At 43.9% G+C, this 18,445-nt stretch overlaps 1 protein-coding gene across 1 annotated transcript in view; it reads right to left on the bottom strand.

Moving 5' to 3' along the window:
• The window catches only part of LOC149333415 (ATP-binding cassette sub-family C member 2-like), a 58,993-nt gene extending 41,303 nt beyond the window's left edge, over positions 1–17,690 (bottom strand). Inside the window, exons 1-9 of the mRNA XM_089557720.1 lie at positions 17,629–17,690; positions 15,350–15,463; positions 13,732–13,863; positions 8,067–8,229; positions 6,785–7,042; positions 5,263–5,466; positions 3,879–4,025; positions 2,346–2,443; positions 435–642 (exon numbers count right to left, since the gene is read on the bottom strand). Coding sequence (XP_089413846.1) covers positions 435–642; positions 2,346–2,443; positions 3,879–4,025; positions 5,263–5,466; positions 6,785–7,042; positions 8,067–8,229; positions 13,732–13,863; positions 15,350–15,463; positions 17,629–17,690 — 1,386 coding nt within the window. The remainder of the gene's footprint in view (positions 1–434; positions 643–2,345; positions 2,444–3,878; positions 4,026–5,262; positions 5,467–6,784; positions 7,043–8,066; positions 8,230–13,731; positions 13,864–15,349; positions 15,464–17,628) is intronic.
• Positions 17,691–18,445: the final 755 nt, after the last annotated feature.

Raw genomic sequence — 18,445 nt, 5'->3', positions numbered from 1 at the left:
GCTACTGAGCCCGAGTTCCCGGGTTCGAACCAGGAGGCAGCGACCGTGTTTCGATGGAGGCGAAAGGCAAAGCCGCCCGTGTGATGTGCTATGTGAGTGCACTTAAAGATCTCCATGCGGTCAAAATTTTTCTGGAACCCTCCACTTCATACGGTTCCTCTTTCTCTCTTTCTTCTTCCACTCTCACCTTCCTGCATTTTCTTACGACGTGGATCGGGTGTCCAACGTGATGCCCGACAATTACTCTGCCACTTTCTTTTTTCAAAAAACAATTTTCAGTTTTTTCCAGCCTTACGCTCCGCCCGCAGTGCTGACGGCTACTGTGGACCCGTCTCTCTGGAATCCATACCCATCAGAACAGCTGTGGTGTTTGCTTAAACATGCTGACTGCATAACTAGCGTTTGATCTATGTCAACAAGTACGTCAGGCTTACTACTATTTTGCAGTGGCCACTGATTCGGTGGAGCTCCCCCTGAAGCGCAGCCAAAAGCGCCGACTTCCCGCTGCCCACGGCGCCAACTACGCCAACCAGAGACCCGCGCTCCACCGTGAGGTCGACGTCTCGGAGAATTACTTCGGAGATTTCTTCCCCGGAGGGCTTTCTTGACGTCCAGGCGAATGTGCATTTCTCAAGGCAGATGAGTTCATCTAGAGAGAGATGAAAAGGAGAATTTAAAATCAAAAGAATCAGGATGCTTCGTTCTTGTGCTGCCCGACCATATGTGGGCTCACTGCTTCCTAAGTGCAACGTTTTTAGGAAAAGATGGTGTTAGTTTCTAAGTCAGTCAATTGACTTGCATGCTGGTAGTCTGCCAAATGGAATTTTGCCTCCTTTACTGAAGACATGTCTTTTAGCAATTTTTATTTTTCTTTTCATAACTTGTTTCTAGCACACTAGAGTTAATTTTATGACTAGTCCGAGAAAGTTGGCCTGTTATACCCGAAAAAAATTGTTTTCTAATGTATATGTGTTAAAACGGCTACTTGGGCACGTTAGCGCCTTGCTGTGTGTCTTTTCTTGTCCGTCGTCTCTGTGCACTGCCTCGCAGCAATGAATCTAATGTATATCTTTCATTGGAATCAGCGAAAATTCTGTAGAATTAAGAATATGTCAGAGGAGGCTTGATAAACATTCAGTGCGTTGCTACGTGTGTGTTACAGGTCAAGACATTTTTAAAATTTATTTGTTTGAAGCATTAATTTTACCTTTAAATTTTTGCCATGCAGGGTCCGTTTACACATCTAGACTGGGAAGAAAATTTGAAGCAAGAAATCAATTCACAACTTTGAAAAACAGAGAGTGTGTGACGTACAGGGGTACTAGTAATGCTGAGACATTAAAAGGTCATAAGCCTGTGGGTACGTTCTTTGGAAGATCGTGGGAACTTAGATTCTAAAGTGTAACTCCTACAATATATGTGAAGTGGTTTTACTCTAGCTTTTCAGCGCAGATTTTTTAGATATGTAAACGTAAAACTGCTATATGCTGCTGCTGCATACTAGAAACTACAAATGTCATGCACACGTGAAATGTTAAGAAAGAAAATGGGCATTTTTGGTTGCGTTCTCGCTCACAATCACGAAGCTGTTTTCGAACCGGATGCGTGTTAAGCACCGTTGTCAGTTACCCATTCAAGCCGACCGTTTGTTCTAGCGCCCTTCTAGGCCCACGCCTTCAAGCACACGCGCAGTGCTGTGCGTATCTCGCGCTCAGGCTACCGCCTGCCCTCAGCCTCCTTAGAGCCCTAGTGCTCTCTTTAGATTATGTGTGTATCTCGCAAAAGTGGATGTGCACTAAGGAGAAACCCACAGGGAATTCGAGACTTAGGTAAAGTGAGGGGATAGTCCACGGGCTGACAGCACTCGCACAACAAGTCAGACCTGCCGACGGCAAAGCGGACATGCCTTTTCAGCAGGGTTATAAGAAAACGTATCGCCAGCTCATATAACCTTCCTTAATTGCTGTGACTGACGGTTTGAAGCAGCATTGGTGTTTGTGAAACCATCATTCAGAAGTTTATGCACCAGCGTTTTGACTACAAAGCCTCTCCTTGATGTCCGGCGCACACTTTACACAATTCCAAATCCGTGTTTGGTCGAAAAGGAGTACACCTTTTTCAATGCGCACATATCGAGGACGTGATTCAGCTGCGACTAGTTAGTGATAAAGCTTTAAGTAATCAAGCAAGATCATTGACCGGGCCGAGGAGTCAATACCAAAACTGGCGTAGAAACTCCCTCATACACTAAGCGCCGTGCGATAATCGCACTGTTGGCCAGGAAAATAAGAAACAAAATATCCCTTGTGAAGACGTAAAACGACGACCGCTGTTTTCCGTTGCCCCTACCTTTCGGCTGGATCTTGTCATTTGGCAGGCCTATGGGGGCATCTCTCTCCTCTTCCGCGCACGCCGTCGAAATGCGCCTGAGCCCCAGCGAGGCCTGCAGAAGATGTGCGGGAAGGGCTTAGATGTGCAGGCATAAACGAACTTAAAATTACATTTTATTCATTCGTCTGTTAACAAAATGCAGCAGTTGTGCATTGTAGTGTTTAACGGCTTCAAGCGACACATGGGCTATGAGTAACGCCAGAGTATTTTGTTAACGTGGAATAAATGAAAAAAAAAACAACTGAACACGAATCTTAAGGACAGGGTTGGAATTCATAGTCGAGGACTCTTTGGACGCCACCGCTGTCCTGGCGCTTTCCGTCAGCTCTTGCTGACACTCTGGGTTCGAGCTGCACGGCACGTCCTCCAGCTGCTCTGGGGTACGGTTTTATATGACAAGCAATGTTTGCATTCTTCTGACATGCACATGCAGCCTGGGATTCTTTAACGCGCGCTGACATCGCACAACTCGCGTTCTGGATAACCTCATGCTACATTAGGCGAGTTGGAAGTAGTTCGTCTTGACGACCAGCGCAAAACGAGTAGTACATCATGAGGACCAGCGCCCGTGTCGTCTTTTCATTCGTTGGTCCTTTGTCTGTTTTGCGCTCGTACTGAAGGTGAACGAGTTTTGTTTTTTGATATAGCCTCCAATTAACATACTGCCTTGGCAGCCGGGATGAAACCCGCAACTTGAGATCACCAGCCTTGCGCCAAATGCGCTGTGCCATTGCGGCTGGTTCCGAAGTGCTGTAATCACCCCTTTAGCAGAAAAGAATGGTCAGGAAATACTGTTGTACCTGTATAATGACTTTTGCTTGTATGTTCTAACAGCATTGCAGAAGAAGATCGCGGTCTTTGATTGAAACTGGCCTTAGATCCATTAAAAATTTTCTTCATGTCCCGACCCGGAAGCCGTAGACAGCGGCTTTTTCACGCAAGAGAGGAATTTCCAGACGATGTTCATTCTCTTGCAAGGATTATTGCGGACTTTGGAAGAGAAGAAGTAACAAGAAGGCGTGCTACTAGAAGTAGACATGGGTAGAGAAAGGACAGAGGGGCTCGTCATGTAAGCTGCAACTACTCTCGCGCTGTCCATTGCTACTGTCTTCTTCATCAACTGATACTACAATCGAATTAATATTGCGCTGCATGCATTGAAGTGGACAGTGTTGCGGCAGAAACATCGCACAAGAGGAACACGCGTTGCAATTATGAGACTCAAATGTGCCTTTGGGGAAGTGATGGCATTTTCCTTGTCGTCAGCACCCAAAAAGCATGCTAAATTAAACCATCAACAGCACTGTGCCGCATGTAGGAATTTTAAGATTATTTGCCGTAATGTGCAGTTTCATTATTTTGACATTCTTCACAATTTAAATATAAAATGCTCCAAAACAAGGTGCGCATCATAATCTGTGTGTGGTCGTTTTTTTATTCTTCCTTAACCAGCTCTTTGTGGGGCCGCTCAGTTCTGTCCGACTCACCATGAGAACCATCCTTAGACTGGACACGATGTTGCTGTTAATTGGATCCAGGAGTGACAGCGCGTACACACACGAGAAGGAGAGGCCGGCAGTGAGGCTCTTCTCAGGGTGAAAGTAAGCCAGCGTCGTGAACAGTACGGTGGACATCTGCGCACACCGAGAGAAGCCTTGCAATAATGTTCCGTCACGTGCGTGTGCGAGATATTTTTGTTGTGCCTTTGCAGCGCACGTACGCCTCAACCAAAAACAAAAAACACACCTATGTGGCTATAATCAGATAAGCTCTAGAAGGAATATTACAAAAGGTAGCGTGCGCAGGCAGTGCTTCCAGTTTAGGCAGAAAGTCCTCATTTTCTCAGTACGGCTATTACATGCCGAGTGTACTGACAGATACGGCTGCATGCCGCTGAAAATGCGACCGAAGATGGAGCTCATTGCAAGCAGCCTTCAGCACCTGTGGGGTGCCACCTTGGAAATACATTACGGGAGGGACTAGCATTGATCCACTCGAGTAGTGGCATGCCAGGCATTTCAGAGAAATTTGTCAAAAATCATCAAAAATAGGCTTCTTGCTGTAAAGCTGTGGCTTTTGAGGCATAGTATTACCAGTGTTGGCTTACAACGAAAATCCGGTGAATTGTCTTAAGTAGTAAGCTGGTTAAATAATTTCTGATAACTGTCTTTTTAACTAGCTATCACAGATAGGCAACTGGTTGCCATTAAAGATTTGTAGCCGGTCGTTAGTAATAGCAATATCAGTTTTTAGAATTTCGCAAAGGCGATTGACCTCGCCGCTGCGGCTCGACGAAATTTCTCTGAATCGAAGAAATATGCATGCGTTTTCGAAAGCATGCAGGCAAAGCAATCTCTCCAGTGCGCGTAACTAGTCGAAAAAGCCAAATTTTGTGGAGCCACAGCGCCAAGGGTAATCACGTATTCAAAATTCTAAAAACTGATGACTACTACTGCCTACCAGTTACAAATCTCTTGTTTTGGTAAACTGCGCTGTGCTGCATAAAACACTAAAATCAGTGGAAAAGGTGCGGCATATGCACCGTGTGATGCATGTACTGTGCAGTAAAAATGCATAGCAATGCCTCAAAATACAAAATATTGCGAAAAAGCATCGAATGAAGCACACCGGGTGGCTCTCCGGCTTAGGTTAGTGCTGTAAGCGTTGTAGATTAACCATGGTGCAATATTAAAATAAGCTCACTTTCCGAGCATTAAATGTTTGTACTGCTGCCGAGGAAACATCGACATAGCCGCAAAAAGCCTAATATTGAACTAAGCACAGATACTGCTTGCAGTTTTTCTTTAAAGACATTGTTAGCCACACAGCAGGAGAACGTCCTGATAGAAAGCAATAGAGAGAAACGCTTACCACCGAACTAGACGACAGGAAGAGGCAGTCGAGGAAACCGTCCACGATGTTGCAAGCAAACTGTTCGTTCACTTCACGGCGCCTTAGCTCTGTGACTGAGTCCGCGAAGGATTCCTCCCAGGCGTAGAACTTCACTAGACGCACCGAAGACAAAATATCTGCGATCTTCTTGAGACGAGCATCGTGCCATTTCAGCATACGCATCTGTGGGAACGAGCAACCAACATTATTTTGCTTCCCTTTGTTAACGTGTACCTATGCTGGCGGAGAATGCGAACGTCGGGATGATCAGCACCAAACACGGTGCTGCTGACAGCCTTGAGCAATATGGTAACATTCATATACTTCATATAACTTTCTTTTAATTTCCTAATTAGAGGTAACAGTTATCAAACATGACTAAACATGGAACAACGAAGCACATCTCCAGGGTATGAAAAACTCCATTTAAAGTTCAGGTTGAAGCACAAAAGCGTTGAGCAAAAAAAAAAGAGTTGCTACACTTGACTACTTGGAAAAGTGCGCTGGAAAAGAGGTAACACTATAGAATTTGAGGGCTAGTGGCAAGGTCTTGGGTTCGCGGTCAAATAATTGCTTACTGTGCTCAAATATTACACCGGTATTCACGTAGAGCTAGCCAGCAAACTTGGCTAGTGCTACGGATTGCTTGCTGGTTTCCTTAAACTCTATTAAGACCAGCGGCAAAACAGAGCAAACTACGTTTAACTGCACAGTTCTGCCTAACAATTTCTTGTGCTGAGTCTCCTTTTGGTTCGAGTTTCTATCAATGCTAAGAAATTTTAGTTTCCTTACGAGTTCTCAGTATCGACATGCGAGTGAATTATGTCACGGCAAGAAGGACACCCCCTGTGAGACCACCAAGGTTGTAGTTCAACCGTTTCACCACTGGGTACAACAAACGAATATGGATAGACAGAAAGGCACTAAAGAGCCATGTGTACGGTCTCATGAAAGAGGTAACACCCGGCTTCGACACCTTGTTACACTCCTAATGGCAAAGCTTTTGTTCCGTGTTCCGTGTTGCACTGGGAAAAGTTGTTTTTGTTGTTGCGACTGAAGGAAGAATGAAAAGGAAAGTGCATGGGCCTGCCCATTGGCTCGAGCCGAGCTACAACCGCTACCACGTGCAGACAGAGGAGGGTTGATAGATGTGAGTGGAAAGGTTGAATGAACAGACGTGCGTCGCAACAACAGCGTCCGTCGAAGCGACGGCGCTGGTTGAAGATCGGGATCTAAAAAAGAAAGCAGCGCTCGTCTGTGTGTCCGTTCTATATTGTCTTTAGCGCGCTTTAAGCGCAAAATGAATACGTACCAATACGTACCAACCAGCCCAAATTTCAGCTTTAATGAGCAGACCGGAAAGTGAACAAATTAAAATTTTTATCCAGCTACATACCTATTCCTACTGATGCTCCGCATACTTTCTCTCCTAAATATGCATTAGAAACCTTTGTCAAACGTAAGAAAAAGAAGGGAAAGGGAAATAGGTTGCTCTTCTTACCCAGAACGTCCTCTGCACCTTGACTGCGGGAATCAGTAGAAGGAAGGTGAACAGCTGCCAGCACACACAGCATAGTACGGGTAGTGTGCCCACCCGTCGCCAGAGGGCGTAGAGCACCATCGGCGTACACAGAAGACCGACGGCCACTTTGGGCACCCCGGCCACGGCGATGGAGAGACGAGAGCACTCGACGGCCAAGAGAGAGGCAACGTGGCTCGCCGGATACCTTGAGACCACGCACGGACTCATGCGCGTCACCTGCAGGAAACATACAGAGTTTCATGCAGTTACGCGGAGCACTTAAATCAATCTAATTCGAAACCAACGCTTTCGGACGTCGTACTCGGTTTAACGGCACTAGAGCTGTCAATATTTTAGGTGTCTGTTTTTTACCTTGAAAGAGGCCATCAGGAGTAATGACCATGACAATAAGATCAAAGCACCAGGTTGGTAGTAGTGGGTGCGGTGGTGATGTGTATGTACAGGCGGGCTTAGCCTTAGAGTGTCCTGTCGGCAATTGCTCTACTTGAGTCACTGACTTAAATGATGACGCCTCTGTCATGGCCTCAAAACGCAGCGTCAATAGCTAAACACAAGCGATTCTGTACCGTCACGGTCGACCAGCTAACCTTGCCTGCCACATTTCTGATGGCATCGGCATCCCCGGCTAAGCACTGATGGCTTTTTTGAGCAACCACTTGGTTCAGTGACGCCGTAACAATTGTTGGAAGTGCACCTTGACGTCACATGATTCAGGTAAAACTGCACAGTTGTTCATCAGACATCATTCAAAAACATATTAAATTATGTCGCACCCAACGCATGATGCTGAAACTTGCTAGACGGCATCTCCTAAAACTTATGAAACAAATCATAATGTCTGCAATGATTTTGAAGTTTTGAGTCTGTGTCGGTTTAACCTGTAGATCACGAAAATTAAAATTCCCAACACAGTGACTTATTTGAGCTTTGTTCATACCCCCTCTTACTGACTAAAACTTGCTGCTCATGAATCTCAAGCCAACTTAGACTCAATACTGCATAACCCACATAGGAGTTGAGTTGAAGTGAGCTGGTGACGGGCGAGACATACGCATTGCAAGAGCACATCAAGATAGAGAAGCTATCCCTCGGCAACTTCTTAACGGCAATTTAAGGTACCACGACGCAAATATTATGTTGCAGGCATGACTGACAGGATAATAACGTCTCTCAGAAAGGTTTCCAATGTCATGAAAGCAAACTATGTGCTTATCGCTATGTTCATATGATTTTTGCGCACCTTGGAGAAGATTGCGCCTTGACAAAGCGACTTCGTCCGGGCGGTAAGCAGATGCGAGCGCTCCGCCTCGATGCAACCCAGCAAGAACTCTGCGGCACAGCTCGCCACAAATAAGGCAGTCAGCGGGAGGAGCTCCGAAGATGTCTCTGAGTTGAGTAGCTGCCTGGCACAAATGAATCAAGAGTTTAAGCAGCGATGCGCACTCGGACCCTTACATTTATTTGCGAAAATTGGTTTCTGAATTCAATGAAGGGCTTTTAAAATCAATGCTCTTGCAGAAAGTACTGCAGCGGCACACATTAAAGATAAGATACAATTTCCATCAACGATAGGTGCAGACGAGGCTAACGGCTGCAACCGCAGCTTGACTGGTCCTCGCCCGCCTACTTTAAACGGCAGGTGGCATTTGACAGCAAACTTATGCAGGAAAAACATGAGAAATACAAACTGGTTGACATGGTAAGCGCGCATTGCCGACAGGGAAGATACACTGAAACAAAACCTCATTCTCTCTAGTTCAATTTAAGGAATGAAAATTCACAGTCATAAAAAAGGATAAAGGACTATGCAATTCTCGCGTATTTGAAGTTGCAAACCAGTTGCTTTCGAACACAATGTCCGAATGAAGAGAACATCATAAGTCAGACGACAGTGACATATCAGTTCATGAACTATAAAACTCTAATTCTGGTTATGTACGGTTGCATTTTATTGAAGAAAAATGTTCTTCAGCTGCCCAGTATTAGGCTATAAAATGTCGCCATTATTAGACAACTGGCAATTTAAGACAGAAGGAGGAGAAGGAATACATTGTTTTAAGGTTTTCTCGGTGTAATTTGTTCTCCAGGAATAAGCTTTCCTAAATGTCAGTTTTCATGCAACATTAACGGGGAATTTTTCTAAAATTTTCAGGATATTGCTCTTTAGTCTCCTCTCTCTGTATAAAGCGAGAATAAGGTTTTAATCATACATTTCTTCCAAATGTAATAGACCGAGATTTCGAAATAGTGGCTACGTCATTGGAATAGTATGCAGAAATTGCAATATTCTAACTTTCTGCATAGTCTACTCAGTTTCCGCGTACCGGTCACTGTGGTGGCACTCGACACGAGTATGCAATAATTTAAATAAAGCATATTCGCTCTAATTAAGCCAGCACCTAAACCGTTATCATGAATAGCTTCACGCTTCAAAATAACTTCGCGCAAGAGAGGATTTATGCAAGCTGAATAACTCTGTTCCAGAAATAAACCTTATGCTCACCATTTGAATGGTGCGCTTAGGATTTATGAGGGTGACCATAAGGGTTATAAGGGTGGTGAAGCATGCTGAAGAGTTATGAGTTATGAAAATAACAAAGGTATTACTTAACAGCCTAAGGTGACACCAAGGGTTATTACACAGGGTGAGATGTTGGATTTGGTGAAGTGCCATATCTTTTTTTTTTTCAAACGATGTTCGCGTAGGCTTAGGGTGGTGATGACAATGATAACAATGTGGAGGGAACGCAGACCTAACGAGCGCAAATTAATTAACAAACTCTGGTTAATCATAAACTAGTTAAGTAAGGTTGCCGGAAGGAGTTGAGGTGGGAAATGTATGGCGAGAAACAGGTAACCCATATTTCCTAGGCGTAATAAAGAGGATGCAAAAGGAAGTAATACGTAACAGAGGATGGCGGAGGGATGGGTGCGGAGATGCAATAAGTGGCTTCGCTACCATAAAGTAGTCTCAGATGGGGCCAAGAAGGGCTAATTATATATCGCTGAGGGCACCTTTCTGACTCACTATAACCTTCCTAACTTTGCCATGGCTGAATAACTTTCTAGTCGCCATGAGAAAGAAGCCAACAGCCACAGAAACCAACGGACACAGGGGATTTCTGTTTTTTTTTTGTGGTGTTGATCAATTTAGAATAATACTGAATATGTTACCGCCAGAAAGTCACCTTTCTTAGCAATTATTCTTTCTTTTTCTCTGATGTTACACCAAGTGCGCCGCAAGGCAGCGTCCTAACTCTCTTACTATAGTTAATTTTCCTTAACGACCTGCGGAATAACATTGCCTGCCGCACTGGATGGCGTGCTGACGATTCGATCATTTTTTTAATAAAAAGTGTTTTGAAGATCACATTTCATTCCAGAGTTAATTTTATCTGACTAATTTGTAACATGATCCTCTAACATCTACAGCAAGACGCAGCTTTTATGGGAAAACCACCTGAATAATACCCGCTTACCGCAGTAATATGTAGGTTTTGACTCCAAATGCACAATCACAGGGTTCAGGCGTCCATTTCACATAAAATCTTTCTCGGATTGATCATGTGACTACCGTTTTTGCTAAATCATTCAGGACATTAGGGAACTAATTTTAAACAGAACAGCTGTAAACATCTGCTAATCGATGCCACGCTGTACTGCAGACCCGCCCAATTCAAATAAGCCATCGAGAAAGCAATTCATTGCGTTTGATATCCCAAGTCTCCATTAATGACCCCAACCAGACTGTATTTTATGCGTCCGTTCAATAATATCCGCCACATATAAAAAACTAAACATTGAGCAGCATTCGTTGATTTTTATTGCACCTCCAGACGGATCACTTCATATTGTTCTGTTCTTGTTTCAGAGCGCTGAAACCGAACAGAGTTCCCCGTCCTCTGCAGCTGAATCCTAGAAATCTCTTATCAGACTGAGTGGCTCTGCGCAAAGATTTGGCAGTTAATGTCTCATATGCGTATGCATTCATATGCACATGTAGATTTTAACTTGGTCAAGCTCTCTTGATGTCAGTGATCAATATCAAGCGTTTAATGAAAAAGTGACCATGTGTGTTTTACAATCTTCTAAAGCCCCAAATAAAAATCGCTGTGGCTTAGCTTGGTTAAGCCCGGTAATTGCGAAAGCAATATCCGTACCTACGCCATGCTTCAGCTGGTAGTGTAGCTGGTGGTGGTGCTTGTGGTCAGACTTGTGGCGATGCATCTGTTATACAATACAATCCAATCCAATGTAATCTAATGTAATCTAATCTAATCTATTCTAATCCAATCCAGTCCAGTCCAGTACAATCCAGTCCAGTCAGGCCGCCGTTCATGTGCACCGCCGTCGCACACGGACGGCGCGAGATCGCGAAGCAATGTTAAGCCGCTGGTGGTTGGCAAAGCTACTGCTTTCTAGCGACGTGAGTCGAGCCTAATCTCTTCAGCGTAACGCCACAATCGTGCTCCTAGCGGAGAGCGCAGCAGTTAGGCGCCGGTGGTGGCACCGCCGCGGCTTGCGCGGCGCGAGTCGGTCGCCCTTCTCTTCGGCGTGATGTCACACATGACGTCACACAGGGGTCAACTAAAGTTCAATGGTGGCACCGCCGCGCCACGGCAAAGGCTGAAAGTGCAAGTAGTAAAGCTTTCGCTTTAAAAATACTATAGTACTCCTATGTGTCCGTGGGTGACACAAGCATTATAGATCCTTGGTAAGAAAAAATATCATTGGCATACAAAATACAAACAAAAACAAGGTAATTGATATTATGGAAAAATTTTGGAGAGATCTAAACAGAGTTGCTGCGACCAGAAGATCCCCTAAAGAAGAGTGCTACCTACAATTTATATTGAAAAATTATGAGAGTACGAATTTTCCGCGGGGAATACTTAACTTGGCTATCAAGCCATTTTATTACTCCTCACATCAATGTTTTAGGAAGAACTTTTGAAAATCTAGTTTCCCACTTAAGATATATTTTCCCACTGTTGGCGCAGAAATAGGAAATTGCTGTCCTATCACGGAGTACCTCACACTTCCGCATCATATTTCAGTTTCTTTTTCCTACCATGGCATTACAGTAGATGAGATTGCCTCTACAGCCCACAGTTTCTCTTACAAATTATCATGGGATTTGATGGTACTGCCTCCATTCTTTTACTGCAATGTCTTGGTATTTTTTTGTGTCCCACTTGAAAAAATCTCTAAACTAGCATTCTATTCCCCCAGTTGTTAAGAATTACTGATGCTAACTAAAGTAGTGCCGACATATAAAACTGCGACCACAACCTTATCAAGAATTACCGCCCCATTTCCATCGAAGGTGTATAAACACCGTTCTCGAGAAACTAGTTGCTAAGATAATAAAGGCCCTTCTAGAACTTGAGGTCTAATTTCTCCTCATGAACACCGATTTAGACCGGAAAGATATAGCAGACCAGTTGTCGTATCCCTAAGAAAATCAATCAGTTCCATCCTAAATAATAATACAATTCTTCTAGGATTTTTTTTTACATTAAAAAAGCATTTTACACCTTTGCTCATGACATTTTACTCTCAAAACTAGTGCATTGTGGATTTTGAGGGAATAGGTTAGAGTTCTTTAGAGGTTTTCTCTGTAAAAGGAGCCAAATTATCAAGATTAGTGTATGGCTTAGGGTTTAGTCCTTGATCAGGTTTTGTTGTTCTATATATCAGTTTTTTCCCGGTTTTACTAATCGCTTTTCTGTTTTTATCCATGCTGATGTCACTGCTCTTTTATATACTCATGTGTCTACAACTGAACTAATCAGTATTGCTAATAGGCAATTAGGAAATTTGTATAATTGGTTCTCCCACAGACGTCTTGTTGTAAACGTTAGCAAGACAAAATACTTTATATTCAAGAGCCCTACGGTAACAATATCTACAAATTGGCCTGCTTGCAATGGTGGCGAAAACCAACTGAACACACTATTACCATCACTTGTCTCGGAGTAATTCCGCATGAGAACTTGCACTGGAAGCTCCACATTCAGGAACTTTGGTAGAAGTTAAGTGCAGCATGCTTTGCTCTCTATAAATGCCGTCACTAGTTGAGGAATCACAGATTTTGAATTAATTTTTTTCAATTTTTAAACGCCAATTGGACTGCACTGAATCCTGAGGCAACACCTATCACTCTTACATGGAGCCGCTCAAGGTTTGCCGAAAACGGCCAATCCTATTCATTACAAAGCATAACTGCAGTGCGCACACTGCTCCTCTTTTTAAGCAGATGGACATACTGTCATTTAGCTGATTACTTAAATACAGGACTCTCTTCACAGTATATTCATGCCTTAAAAACAATTATACGTCACACTCATCAGTATTCAAGCTGCCATCAAGTATCCTTCGGAGTGCTACGCATGAAAATTTTCTTCCGAAGACTGAAAACGCCTACTTAGAAAGAACTTTAGTTTATGTAGGCGCTAAGCTGTAAAATCACATTCCAGACGCACTAAAGGAAAGCAATACATTTCCTGTGTTGTTAAAAATATTCTAAGACCGGAGTGATATGAGTGGCCTTTCTTTTCTGTGTTGGCACTGTTTCATTCCTAATGAATAGTTTTTTAATGTTTTTCTTGATTATTCTGTTTAGTGTATACCTTCACTTTCTACATAAGAGTTTGAGTACAAAAATATATATTTTAATTGTCTATTTTAATCCAAAAGGCTTATGCTCTGTGCGTATGCAAACAATTTCTCTTACATCTACGATTTACTCTCAATAGAACTTAACTGCATGAATTCCAACTAGTTTTTAGCTAGGAATCCAAATCTTGTTGCAGTCATTCCCCTGTAATAGATCTTTGAAAATAAAACTAACCATAGCACCTTCTACCAAACAAATCAGATTAAAAAAGTTGGCCGGTGCTTACTCTAGGATCGGTATCCTGACGAGAAGACTTGCGTAGTAGACCTGATTGACCATTGTAGTCCACAGGATGTCCCGCCAGACAACTCGTAGAACCCAAAACACGAACGTAATTGGTTTCACATACCCGGAATATCTGAAAAAGAATGTAATGCATATGCTTCCGCCCTTATAAAGCATTCCCTTCTTTTGTAATATGCAAAAGACAGCAAGCTGCCGCAATGGCTCAGTGGTTACGATGCTCGGCTGCTGACTCGAATGGCGCGGGTGCAATCCCTGCCCCAGTGGGCGCAATTCATTGAAGGCCCATAAACTGTGCGCTGTAAGAGTATGTTAAAGAACCCCATGTGGACAAAATTTCTGGAGCCCTCCACTGCGGCGTCCTCATAGACTGAGTTCCTTTGGGGCGTTAAGCCCCCATAAACCAAAACAAAAAAACAGCAAGGTAAATTTGTGGCTTTCAGCCGCATAACACACAGCAACCTTACGGTTAGGCTATGTGTGGTTGCTTCAACAATACCAGAGAGGAGTTCAACGTGATCACAAGGATGGGAAAATTCGCCTAATTAGTGACTTAATTATTCTTTTCTGACTGCAAAGTATTACCAAAAGCTGCGTGTATACAGTATCTTATTCAGTGTAGTCCTGATGCAGGTGCTCATAAAAGAACGTTACAAAAAGCCCTTCTTCAAGGGGCACACCGTTAAATGTAAGCTTGTCCAACAGGCCTCTTAAGAAAGTCTGACAAGCCGCTGTCTTAACCCTTCAAAAAACACATTTTTTTATACTCACAATAAAAAACTTAAAGTACAAATCCACCGTAGGTTTGTGCCTCTAGCCTCTTGCGTACATGCAACGTTGAGAGCATTACCTACCACCTGGACTGCATCCGAGATCTCTTGGCAACGCGACTAATGTGCCACGTCGTCACTGGAGGTACTGTGATTACTGCTGCGGCCACTACTGGGCAGGGGCTCCACCACAGCTGGTAATCACAGCGAGTGCCACCGGATCGCGTAAGCAGATGGTAACAAGAGCCACGCATCTTGAAACACCTGTGTGTGTGCGCAACCGCTCACCCAGCGCACCCCCACAAGACTTTTTCTTCTCGGCGACCTCCCTTTCGGCTGCTCACCTCCTTCCCGCTCCTCTCCCCTCTACTTTTCCTCCCATTCCTTCTTTTTTTCACTCCCCGTCGAAGTGAAGGAAGGAGGAGGAGAGGGCATGGGGTCGGAATGACGATGACTACCCGAAATTAAGGAAGCAGGACTAAGACCGCTACTGCTGGAAAAGAAGACGCACCTTTTAAAAACGACGCCGTCAAGAACTACTGACCACTGCCAGTAATGCGTTAGTTGTGAGAAAACCTCGAACCATTTCTTCTGAAGAATTCCTTCACGTGAGTGTTGTCACAAGCATAAAAATGGAATAAAAAAGTGCTAAACTTCGACTTGTGCTTAAACAGTATTTGAGTTCTCCTTTTCTCTTGACTCCAAAGTGCTCTCGTGGAACCCGATACGAACTTTCGAAAACATTCGAACATATGGTTTGTCGTGATATCCAGCAGCACGTGATTCGTCAACCAAGATTTGGTTTCCTCCTAAAGGGGTAAAAATACATACTTTCGTTGCAACTTGTCCAGGACGTTCATCTGGGTGCGAGCAAGCATTGCTTTGCGAAGTACTGGCATCTCATCACGAATCACTTTCGCATGATATGCGGCGTTCCAGATATGCCTGAAGATGAAAGAAAGACATTTCAGTAGTTCCAGCAGTGCCTGATTTCTTAAGGAGTGTGGTTGGTCATATCAGGAAATATTTTTTTTTGTTTTGCGCCTCATAGTAAGGAACTGTTCGCACCTCCACTAGGGACACTACGAACATGTCGCCAGTCATGGCGTTTCTACGGGTAGCGAGGTATTTCGTGCATTCAGCAGAGCCAGATCTAACGGCCTCTGGAAAGATGTAGACAAGTATGCTGAGTGGTCGCTACGGCACAGTGCAAGTGCGTGCAAGTGCGAAGCAATGCGTGTAGCGCACCGTAAGTTTTTATGGCTTCCAAAACGCGGTTGCCCTCAGTGCTGTGGCCCAAGAAATTTGCCTACATCACGGTAAGATACATGCTCTTTCGAGAAGATTGCCGGCAAAGTAACCTCTTCATTGCACGGAACTTGTCGAAAGAGGCGAAGTTTGTTGAACGTTTAGTGTGAAAGGCGTCTTTTTCAATGTTCTCTGGAAAATGTCCCACTCTGACACCGCATTCAAACAATCCTGGAACACGTACTCTACTCAATCAGGTTTTCTACACAGCAAATAGTCTGGCCCAAAAAGGCACCCGGCCAAAGTACGACGAACGGCATACGTTTTACGATGACTAGTGCAGTACATCAATAGTTGTCGTGAGCTGTTGTTTCTTATTTAGACTGCTGAGAATCAGTTTAACTTTCATTAAAGTTAATAATTAGCCGAATCTTCAACAATATTTCTGGCTGCCTACAAGAAAACAAAGGTGCGAAAAAGATGGGAGGTGATAACCCTCTTTATTAGATGGCAAAAAGCCACTTCTGGGAGCATTTTTCACCGCAACAAAATTTGCCATTCTTAATGCTTTCCATCCTTTTTACTGCATGCCAAAACAAAATTCGGCCTAACTATTTTCACGATGCCAATAAAATATCTTGCGAAAACGAGAAAAGAGCAGTGTTCTGTGCTTTTGCAGACAGAAGATAACTGGTAATTTCGATTTGATGAGCCGTGCGATGCCTTACCTCAAAATTGCTGTGCATACGAGCCTCCGGAAAACCGAATGTGTGTCTTCATTTCTGCTTCCTGCAACCTGTAGAAAACGGCATGTGCTGCACTGTACTTTCCACATACTCAGCACTAGACGTGCTGAACGCTTGTGGTGAAAGCTGGCATACGTTGTCTCATGCAAAGTTCAAAATCTCCATCCCTTTCAAAAACTGCGCTTTTCTTCTCTTGAATGCTGGCATTGATCCCGCAGTATAAGTAATTTCGCTGACTAAAGATCTCGTAGAAAACAGACAGCCCAAGTGCTGACTCACTGAATGCTTATTACAGAAATGGAAACAGTAGCACGGAAACTCACTCATTGCGGAAACCTGAACCCAAGAAAAAAAAGACGCGATCAAACGGTGTAGCGACATGGCGTTCGAGATATGGTGTAACGACACGGCGTACGGGGCAAGCTAGCACGCGCAACTATTCAATTAACAGTTTTTTATGCTTTCACATTAGATCGGGCTAGGTGAGCTTTCTGCTTGTACAGCATGCACGAGCACTGAAATCATGACCAGCAGCGCAATTACTTCGTTTCACTGAAAAATAGAATAAGGTACACCTTTTGGTGATATATCTCCTCCACCCAGGCGCCCATTTATACAATGGCCTGGTTTTGCCGATGCTAACATCGCTACCAGGAAGTGGTGCACTGCACAAGCTGCCCACATTGTAGGCAGCGTACACTGTTGCATAAGGTACACTGCCTCCTGAGCATAAGCTACAGTGTTCGAATTTGTAAGCAAGCTAGAATTGCTAGCGTATTAACGGGAGCCAACATTCTAGTGGCCATGCGCTCAGTTGGTGTTGGTGAGTGAGATGGCGTACCTGGTCTCTCTAGCTTTCTTTCCAGATTTACTATTATCGTAGACCTTACTAAAAATTCTTCAGCAGTGCTTTGCACCTTGAGAGCTGAAGTGTTGCAGTAAAAACAGCTTTTCGCTTTTCGGTGATTGGTTGTGCGCAGTGGGCGTCTTTTCCTGTTTTTCAGTTTTCCTGCTCGTAACCAACATCAAGCTGGAAGCCACAGCTTCAAGTGTGTGCTCTCTCCTATGTTCCCTGCTTATTTTTCGCAGTTCGCTCTAACTATTCATCCAAGTTACCAACTGGGCAGTGCTGTGACTGCCACTTTTTCAGCTAGCTCTACAGGTGCGTCCAGAGTCATTTCGCAGAAAAAGATCTTCCATGTTTTTCCTAGCTTTTACACATTATACTTTAACAGCTTCGGTCGCAGCCTTTCTAAAGGAACTTGAGTAGCCAGCCGTCATGCACATTGGTCTCACGTTGTTTGCAGACTTCTGGAGAAAATTGTTGAATGAAACTGGCATCTATTTATCACAAATTATTTCATTCTTCCCTCAATCGGTCACCGTATATCACAGCTGCCGCACGCATATCTCACCGCACCAGTCATCCCCTACAAGTTGCCCGGCCGCCATCGCATACTGCCACCTTTTCTGCTTCATTTTTCTTTCGAGCAGCAACGGACTGGAACGGCCTACCCCGTGACATCGTCAACATCGCTTCATCCTCTACTTTTCAAGAACATGTAACCGATCACTTTCAGTGCTAAATAATATTCGCTGTTTCGTTTGCTCATTTCATTAAAATCCCACCCCTTATGTAATACCTCCGATACAAGGGGGCCTTTAAGGTAAATAAACTGAACTGAACTGAACTGAACATAGGAACGAAAAATCTGGAACGTGCTGGTTCTCTGCCCAGTGTTATTTTCTTGTCAAGATTTATTGTTGCTACTGTTTTTTAGGAAAGCGGGACCTAGGTCATCAACGCGAGCACTGAGGTTGTGCTTCCATCTGCCTGCAAGAACCATGCATCATGAGGAACCACAGTTATATCGCTCGCTTTCACAGGAGTTTCTCACGTGCTTTCCTTTCAACACTAAATAACATCTCTCTT

Source organism: Amblyomma mixtum, chromosome 8 (genome assembly GCF_055824585.1).
Source record: "Amblyomma mixtum isolate Tamu chromosome 8, ASM5582458v1, whole genome shotgun sequence".
Lineage (NCBI taxonomy): Eukaryota > Metazoa > Arthropoda > Arachnida > Ixodida > Ixodidae > Amblyomma > Amblyomma mixtum.
The sequence above is the reverse complement of the archived record's forward strand: the minus strand, read 5'-3'. Positions and strand labels throughout refer to the sequence as shown.